This window comes from Nothoprocta perdicaria, unplaced genomic scaffold (assembly GCF_003342845.1).
Source record: "Nothoprocta perdicaria isolate Ctin4 unplaced genomic scaffold, notPer1 scaffold_66, whole genome shotgun sequence".
Lineage (NCBI taxonomy): Eukaryota > Metazoa > Chordata > Aves > Tinamiformes > Tinamidae > Nothoprocta > Nothoprocta perdicaria.
The window spans coordinates 633951-643539 of NW_020455932.1; the positions used below are offsets into that span (position 1 = coordinate 633951).

A 9589-nucleotide genomic window follows, 5' to 3' on the forward strand; every position below is an offset into this window, starting at 1 on the left:
CATCATCTTAATGCTGAACTACACTACCATACAGCATTTCAAATCAGACGTAGGCTCTTTGCTTTTATATAAACACAAATAAAGCTTGAATTAAAAACCTAAGGTTTCAATTCTCAACTGATTTTTTTTCCCAAGGTACTATAAATGAGTAAATACAAATAAAAAGAATATATTTGCCATAAAAATTCCTCTGAATCATCTTCCACTGCATTAAAACACATGAACACAATCTCACCTTGTTATTCTTATAAGGAAGCTATCTACTTCTTCCAAAACATTTGGAGATAAGAAACTTGAAAAATCTGTAGAGCCTGGTGTTAGTGACAGAGGTGGCATGTGCTGCAGTGCTTTCCTAGTACGAAAAAAGATGAAGCATAACATCAGAAGTCCATTCAGAATCAAAGAAAGTCTTTAAAAAGGAGTGAGAACCTTGAATCTTTACCCTTCTATGATTAGGTGCCTATAGGTGTTATCTATTTATACAGATAATATTTTGAAATGGAGAAGATAATATTGCATTCTAGCTGGAGATAGTTCCACAAGAGTTCAGTGATCTTGAATTTCTCAAATCTACATTTAATGACACACAAGTACATCAATGGTTTTGAAACAAACCTCCTACAAGCAGGAAATGTGTCTAAATACTACCTTTAAAAGTTAGAGAGTTTAGCAAGCAGATCCTTCCTGTTAATGCTTTCATCAAACAAAAATCTTTCTATTTTTAATTTCCTAAGGTAATGTAGAAAACACTGAAAATAGGAATTCTTAAAAAAAGATACACTGCTACCATCTTGCTTGTAAATGTAATTGAGTAATTAACAATAAGATCATTTGCCTTTGGGGCGAAAGTTTCATCTATAGATACAATGCATACCAGTAAATATTCCGATTCTATTCTTCCTCTCTCAACATTTCATCTTTGTAAATTAGCAAAATTTTAACTCACTTTGAATTTAGCAATATCTAATAAACAGAATTACATTGTCTGGAAAATAAATATGCTATTAAAAATCTTGAAATACTCAAATGCTTATTGCTAAAAAAGGCTTTTAAGTTTCTGTTTCAAGTTATTAAGTCATATATGGTAATATTTTAGTAAAACCAACAATTAAGTAAGCAATAAATTGGAGATTACGATGAGCCAAAGTATATAAGAAGCAGACAAGAAGCAGCAGCAAAGTGATGCCCAGACAAAGATTAAAATATCTAGATTATCATTGAAATCATTTGCAACTGTGTAATGCCCAGGTGTCCAATGTGGATATTGCATCAGTAATTCCAATTCTAAAGTTCGACTTTCACTGAATTATAACTCTTGAGCGTAGGCTTTCAGTCATGATTTGCTCTTTTTAAAAGCCATATGAGGCCAAGATTCGTATTACACTTCTATCAAATATCCAAACTGTTGAGTAAATGAAGGCTCTGACTTTAGCAAAGCCATGCAGCTCTGAACCTTCCTCAGGCAGGCATAAGCACCCATACAGTTATCTGAACTTTAAAGAGGTTTCATAGATGAGACAAATTGCAGATAGACTTCATGGACTTTAGCCTGCAGTACTCATTAACCTAATGACAGTGGTGCTCTTAAGCCTGGTGGCATCACGCTAACTCAGCTCTATAAAAGTTGGTGTGGGTGTGTTGCGATTTCATTAGGATTCCAATCCTTGAAGTCATCGAGCAGAAGGGTTTGGCAGCTGGACAAGGAAATGTTACGCAGCAGAGCCAACTGCCACAAGACAAACATCTGCACAGAGATACTGCATGTGCCCTGCCCTGTCCCCATGTAACACGGCTAGGCATTACACAAGCAAAAACTGCTGAAAATGAGCTAAGTAACTCCACTCAAAAGTGATCAATATTCATGAACTATAAAAGTTAACAACAGAAATAACAGTTACTTGTAGGCTTCCTGAAAATACTACAGAGAAAGGATAGCCAGAAAAAAAACCTTTTTTCTTTTTTTTTTTTTCCCACTGTGGTCATTCAGTTATGACTGAACTACTAAGTTAGCCACAAAGCATAGGAGAACCATATTTGTTCTGATATGTGCAAAAAGATAAAGGAGAAATATCAAAATTTACACAATCTCATAGTTAAGATGATGTATCAATACCTTAACGGAGGGAGTGAAAAACAGTTACCTGAAGTAGATTAGTTGAGAAAGGTTGGAAGTAGTTGTAAAGACAAGGAGGTTTGGTACTTACTGAGTATTTTGTAAGATAGTGTGAACAAATGCTGGATTTGTTTCCATGGAAGCTGTTACCAGAGAGGTCAGCAGAGACCAGTACCAGATAGCTGAAGCATCGCACACCGAGACGCCCACCTTCTTAACTCTTTGATAACCAACTGCCCTGAGTCCGTGGATTCTTGTATCACATCCATCACTAAGGCAACGTTTGATATTTATCTGTACATCTGTCAAAAAAAAAAAAAAAAAGATTTTTTCTCCCATTTCTTCTGTTAGACCAGATGTAGAAGAACCCAAATATTCAAAACAAGAATTACTGCAAAAGCGCTTGAACAACTCCACACATGTATTTCTTAAACATGCAAATAATGTGTTGGAAAAAAATAGCTTCTGAATGGCCTGCTGTGATCCACTGCCTTGTACTATGGCCCTGTACTGCTAGAAACTAAGAAAAAGGTAGTAAAAAGACCCTCAAAGGGGAAGTCAAATTAATACCAGCACTAATCAAACCTAAAAAGGAAGTTTCTCAAAAAAGTTCTCGACCATTTTGCAGAGACAACTTTCTCTTAGCTGTGTTTGAAGAATAACATGCCTGATGCCCGTTTCTGTAGCTGTGAGAATTTATCTTAGTGGAAAGCATCAGTTTGAGCTGAAGAGACATTTGTGAAGCTTCTTTGGAAGGAACAGCTTTGCAGTGATTGATTCCAATATAGCACCCACAGATCTACCAGGCTTAAAAATAACACTACTTAGAAAACCTTAGCATAAAACCTGCTTCATGAAAGTCATCTGACTGCTCTTCAGAGATTTTCTAGAAAAAAAAGGTTTCTCAGAAAAAGATCTTTTTCCTAGATAATAGTATCTAACATGTGGTTACACTCTGCAAGCAAAAGTAGCTTAACATAGCCCAATACCTTCAAACTGCTGAAACTGCATCTTTAATCATTCCAGCTATTCTACCTGTAAACTGAGGCACAGGCAGATGCCATGAGAAAAACTCTTCAATGGGCTAATGATTAAACTACAATGAAAATAATTTCTCTGACCCAAGGGCTAAGTCAAAAGTTTCTGCTGTAACAACTGACATTTCAACACTCCATTATGTGACATACCCCGCATTTCACCCTCAGGAAAGAGCAACAAAACAATATACCAATGGTATATTTATTGACTCACACATCTGACTAATGTTAGCGTTTTCCAACAATGTTACGTAGCCAGTGATATTGCTTGGAATGTGAACATCTCGGACCTCCTGGAGACTGCTGGCATTCCTTCCCACGGCCACCGTAACTTGCTGTGGCATATAACTCTGGTCGTTAGCTGCCACTGCTATGGACAGATGTCTCAAAACAACATCTGGCTTCATCTTTAAACTGCAAAGTAAAGAAGAAGAAGATAGTTCTTGCAAAGAGAAGACATGCTACAGTTTTAGCTAAGCCTCACTCTGTTTTTACTTTTGCCAGTATAGATAAACTTGTTGGAAATTATCTAATAATTCACAGGTTTCAAATACTAACCACTGTATCTATAACACAGGTTGGAAAGCTTAGCTACAAAACAAGGACACATGTCAACCTGGAAGAGGCATATATCTTACAGATGAATACCTTTCTTGCTGGATGGGCTTTTAAATTTTAAGCAAAGATTATCATGACTTATGTTTTCAAATCAGTTCATCTGTCACTCAGTACTTCACAGCTTTTTTTCAGTTACACTCCAGTGGCTGCAAGGCCTAAGGACTAACAAGCGCTCAACTCAGCTGCGTATTAGTGTCACTCACCGTATCCAGTGCGAGCGAGCGCTCCCATCTGACTGCCAAAAGGACGTTGTTTCTCCATTTGTCATCTTGTCGATATCAGCAGAGTTGGATGAGGTTTCTATGTGAGTATAGCACTTTGTGACAGATTTCAGGTTGTCTGATTCTTGATTACCATTTATGTCACTAGGGTATTCTGTAAAGATAAAGGATCACTCATGACATTCTTTTCCATTTGCTTGCTTGTAAGAATTGCTATACCGTCCATAAAATAGAAAATTTTCATTTTAGATGGAGTCATGTTACTCTCAACCTACTACCCGCAGTATGAAAATAAGTATTTGAAAATATCACAGAGTCAAGCTGTGAACGCAAGGAACACTCCCTTAAAGGTGTCAAGAGTAATTACAACCAATGTCAGGAAATGGTCACCTTCACATGGTTGGTATGTTAAAAATATTTGATGGAACAGAGGATATCACAATTAGTAATCATAATACTGAAATGAGTCTAGAGAAAGCAAAAAAATTTCCAAGACTCCTATTGATGCTAGATGTGAGGAAATCAGTTTATTTGACCTCAAAAGAAAACGTCAGTTTTCTTTTTTTTCCTCTTGTATCTTTATCTGTGATGTCTTCTTCAAACTACGGTTACACTATCCACCCTGCAAAACAAACAAACAAACAAAAATCCCAAAGCACAACATTCCACATACCTCTCTCTTTTAGGAGAAGTCGATCTAAAGAATCCTTCAGTACAGAAGATCTCATTGTACAGATATTGTTGAAGTACTCCAGCACTGGGTATGGGATAGCAGTACTAGAGATGCGATTCCGGTGCAAGAATCTCAGTATCATCGAAGCATGAAGACCAAGACGCTCTTTTGATTCGGAAAATATGTCAATGAAACCTAGAAACAGACCATATTTCCATCTTTGTTCCAACATCGGACAGAATCTTGAACAAACATTTTTCCTCGCTATATTTTTTCTCACTACATCTTACTACTTAGGTAAATTCTTGTTAAGTATGAGAGCCTATACTGGAGCCTACACTCCAGATGAAGCAGCTCAACTTTATCACATTTAGAGCAGGATCATGAGAGGTGCAAGAAATCAGATGTTACCAGTCACCTGAAATGTCTGACAGGGTTCAAATTAATCACTAAAAATCTTAACTCTGATGTTTATTTTGCTGTTTCAAAAGCCCCAAACTCTTATGTTTTATATTTTAATATCCAGATGAAATAGACACTGCTTGGTCAAAGAGATGAGGTACTTACATCATTAAGCTTGGCATTTGGCATTTTGGATTATTCCCAAAGAGGTACCTAAGTTTGCCACTGACTAATAAAAACTTTAGCTACTTAACAGTAGGACTCTGAAGCACAGTGAAACCAGATGTGTAGAGTGCCCCGTGTATTCTTTCCTCTAACTTTTCTTTTAGCCAGTTCTAAAACTTCTTATCCTCCCTGGCAAATCCATCTTAGCCACTTATCCTTAAATGCTTAGGAGGAATGCCAATAACAAATACTTAACCCAAGGACTAAAATTCCAGAAACCTGAAGTTTTATTTAGAAGTTCTGTGCCATAAACTGTGAAGATAAGAAGTTATATGCTATAAACTGTGAAATATATTTTAGAGGGTTTCAAAAAACTAAACAATGATATATTAAATGCACAGCTCGTCATCCGAAACACTCTGTGGAGGACATTTCCAGTTATTATGTATAGGATTGCTACTGTATTAGTTAAGTCAGTTACCAAATTTTGCAAGAAGCTCCCCATTCACAGAGAGAGGGGAAAAAAAAAAGGTTATTTATGAAAGCAAGTCAGCTGGCTTGTAACTATGGGAAATACTTGCAGACACTCTACTTGTCTGACACGAGGGAAGTGAGAATAACTCGGACTAGTGTTGTGAGACTAGAGAAAACACAAGTTTTGCTTTGCTTTGTCACTCTCTTCTCATACCTGGAACTAGGGAACAAGCCTGCAGCTGCCTGATTACATGACTAAGCTCCCCTTGAAGATTTGCTCCACTGGAATTCTTGAGAGCCTCCAGCATATTCTCCACATCCACAGTGCCATCTCCTTCAGCATCAAATTGTGCAAAAGCCTAAAGAGGAATAAAGAGTAATTAAAGTTACTTTAGATAAAACTGAACAGTAAGCACTGCAAGCTTCTTAAAGCTTTACTCAAAAGAATCGATTTTCTGCAGTATTGAATTTGTGGCAACCAGAAGCATAACCTGGTTGAAAATGTGCAGTTCTCAGCAAGTTTTATGGCACTTGCACTGCCCTCCTAGAAAAGTCAACTGTAGTTATGCTTAAATGGAGACAGCACATCATCTACACCAGTGAATCAGCAGTAACCACCCAACATCTGTGACTACCAAGAAAGTGCTCACAAAAGAAGGTATAAAAATCTATTCCATTACAGGGTGAGTTACTTCAAAAAGATATTTAATTCATCACTCGTTGTTATAACCACCTCATACTGCAAGCATCCAAATTCTCAGGCTTTTAACAAATACATAATCAAGCAAATTTGGCTTCTGAAGAGCGATCACCTCCCAAGTGTGTGACAGAGTCAAGAAACTGCAGCTATTTGGAAGGATGCTTACGTTTGAATCTCTTATTTTACTATTTGAGTATGAAACCTGATGTACCGTTAAGAGTACTATCCTAGAGAGAAATAATCTGAAATGATTAGGTCAAAATAATCTGCCAATTAACCATGATATAATTTCACTACCTAAATGAGAGCAAAGTCCTCAGAAGATAAGAGCTTAAGCACCATATTTTACAGCTTACTAAAGCTCCAAGGGCAATTCTGCAAAACAGAGCTGAATGTCAGCTTGGCAGTTTCATAAACTCTTGTTAAACATATGGCTGAGCCTATGCTAAAAATCATTTCCTTTAAAAAGTATATTATGATGCATAGAGATGACTGGGGCTGGGCATCCCATGGATACCAAAGCACAAACTAAGAGCTTTGTTTGCATAAAACAATATAAAGGGAATTAATTGTAACAAAGATAGCTCAGGCTGCTGAAAAAGTTCAAAGTACAGCTTGGTATCAACCCACTGTTGCTTTTATAGGTCTTTTCCTCATCCTTGAAGTCCAGCTGAAAGCTTACTAAAATAAGGAATGAAAAAGGGAACAAGCTCTGAGATTTTAGCAGCGAAAACAAATTGCATATAGGAATACTTCTTGACTGTGAAGAATTTCTTTGCTGTGAGGGTGCCAGAGCCCTGGCACAGGCTGCCCAGGGAGGCTGTGGAGTCTCCTCTGGAGGTCTCCAAACCCACCTGGATGCCGCCTTGTGCCCTCTGGGTGTCCCTGCTGGAGCAGGCGGTTGGACTAGATCATCTCTAGAGGTCCCTTCCAACCTCAACCATTCTGTGATCCTGTGATCTGTGATCCTGTGATTACAGGCAAAAGTTGGATCTGCCAACAGCTGTTCTAAGTTAGTTTTTTGTGTAAGAAGAGATTAGCAGACATATATATCTTTTATATATAATATATATTTTTATATATATATATATATGCATCTTAGTGCAGTAGTTATATTTTAAAAAACATTTCCTATGATCTCAGTACTAGGTCGACTTTCACCTACCCCAGAACTGCAGTAAGGTTTTTTATGGTGTAGCACAATTTAAACTATATCCATGTGACACAGAAGTTGCACAACTTCCATGGGCTCCCCTGTACAACAGCGGTACAAACAAATAAAAACACTTAGTAAATAAACCAGGACTGAGCTGTGCTCATGTTTGGGACAGGGAGCAAATGCAAGGGCAGCTTTAAACCATCCAGCTGCATCCTGCTCCTTAATAAAAGGACTAAGGCCAGATAATTCCTACCAAGCTCAGCACTGAGCATGAAGAAATCTTAGAGAAACATCTTTTCTGGGAAATGCTGGCTAAGTTTATCCGTCCAGGAAATACAGCAAATGGAAAAATCACCACCTCATCCCACAGACAGCTTGGGACTGGGCGGCATGAGAATATACTTAAAATATTATTTATGATATTCTATATTCCACTCTTCGCTCTCAGTAGGGCTAAAAAGTGTTCATGTTTGAAGTGAAAGCCGAGTATGCTACAGGCTGGCTGCTGAAGCACTAATGGATAAAAAACGACTCAGAGTTTCGCTAGCAAAGGGATACTGTAGTTAAAATAGAGATTCTTCTGCACATTAGGCATTCGATGTATTCACTCACAGGGCACAGAGTAGAAGAACTTAATAGGCCGAGTAAATTAAATTTAGTCTCTGCCAGGTGGGATTCTGTCAACGTCAAAAGTGAAACCTACCGAGCTGCCACCAACAAACTGACTTCTCATCAGTGCAAAATACACCCTGGAAATGTAAAGTACTCCCCCTCACCTGCCCAGCGAGAAACATGATGACACCAAGGGTCTCCCACAACTCCAACATCCCCACTTTGCAGGAGAGGTGACCGTCTGCCCAAACCATTATAAATCTCCAGAAAAGACTTTCAAAGAGAAGCAAAAAACTATACTATACTCTTTTTTTTTTTAACCATGAAAAACTGCCAGGATCTTTCCTCTAACAGAGAAGGATCTGCAAGCAGACAAGCCTCCCAGGAGCCCCAAGACCGGCAGGGCCCAGATGTTTGCATTAACACAAGGAACGCCAATGCACTCATCTCATACTTCCGTGACAAGCGAGCAAGCGCTCTTCATCGGCGCCTGCAACACCCTGGAAACTCAGAGACAACTTTTCAGCGAAGAGCGCAATGGGCACCGCCACAAAGGTTCCTATTTTTACAACAAAATTAATCTCTTTCCGCTTCTCAGCGCTCACATTACTCGGCCATTACTCACTCCAGGCAGAGCAGAGGCGATGCAGGAGCGGGTTTATAGGGTCGCCCTGCGGCTCGGCGCAGCTCAGCCACAGAAGGAAGTCGCTGGCGGGGCTCAGGAACTGAGACTCACAGGGAAGCCCTGTCCTAACCGAGAGCGAAATTCCGGGCGGAGTATTACGGCTACATGGGAAAGGCTGGCGGGAGAATAAATGATCTGGATATTAAGCTCCCTCTATCCCTCCCGGGAGGGAAACTGGACTCACTTTGTTCCTTAAGACTTTAGAGGCTTGTTGGCAGAGGGGGGTTCTCTGGGCTACCTTCCTGCGGCCCTCCCTCCCGCTTTGGGCCGAGCGATGCCGGCCGCTCCGGCCGCCTCCGCTGCAGCACGTGGCGACACCAGGAAGCCACGAGAGCCTCGGAACCTCCTGACCCGCGGGGACTCCCCGCCTTGGCTGGGCCAAGAGGGCAGCGGTAACGCGACGGGCCTGAACGCGGCATCTGGGCCCGGAACTGCCACGGACAGGGCCGGTGCCGGCGAGCGCGGCCCCTCCGGGGCCCGGGCCGTTGCCCGGAGGGGTCTCCGCCGCCGCGGCCCTTCCCGGGGGCGGTTCTCACCTCCTCGCTCTCGCCGCGGGACGCGGCCGCCAGGCGGGAGACGCTCTCGAGCACCTCGCAGAACTGCTCGAGGCTCACGGCCTCGTCGCCGCGGCTGAGGCGCTCCTCGAGCCAGCGCACGAGCGCGCCGTGGTGCCGCGACACGAGCGGCTCGGGCAGCGCCGCCTCGCGCAGCCGCGCCGTGGCCTCGCGCA

General features: G+C 40.8%; 2 protein-coding genes across 2 annotated transcripts in view; one reads left to right on the plus strand and one right to left on the minus strand.

The window, feature by feature from the left end:
- Window positions 1-9498, minus strand: part of ZZEF1 (zinc finger ZZ-type and EF-hand domain containing 1) — a 53883-nt gene extending 44385 nt beyond the window's left edge. Inside the window, exons 1-7 of the mRNA XM_026050131.1 lie at window positions 9396-9498; window positions 5918-6062; window positions 4663-4857; window positions 3972-4143; window positions 3365-3564; window positions 2205-2415; window positions 236-352 (exon numbers count right to left, since the gene is read on the minus strand). Of these exons, the coding sequence (XP_025905916.1) occupies window positions 236-352; window positions 2205-2415; window positions 3365-3564; window positions 3972-4143; window positions 4663-4857; window positions 5918-6011 (989 nt within the window). The 5' untranslated portion in view covers window positions 6012-6062; window positions 9396-9498. The remainder of the gene's footprint in view (window positions 1-235; window positions 353-2204; window positions 2416-3364; window positions 3565-3971; window positions 4144-4662; window positions 4858-5917; window positions 6063-9395) is intronic.
- The window catches only part of LOC112956661 (neuferricin), a 3939-nt gene continuing 3483 nt past the window's right edge, over window positions 9134-9589 (plus strand). Inside the window, exon 1 of the mRNA XM_026050147.1 lies at window positions 9134-9304. Coding sequence (XP_025905932.1) covers window positions 9134-9304 — 171 coding nt within the window. The remainder of the gene's footprint in view (window positions 9305-9589) is intronic.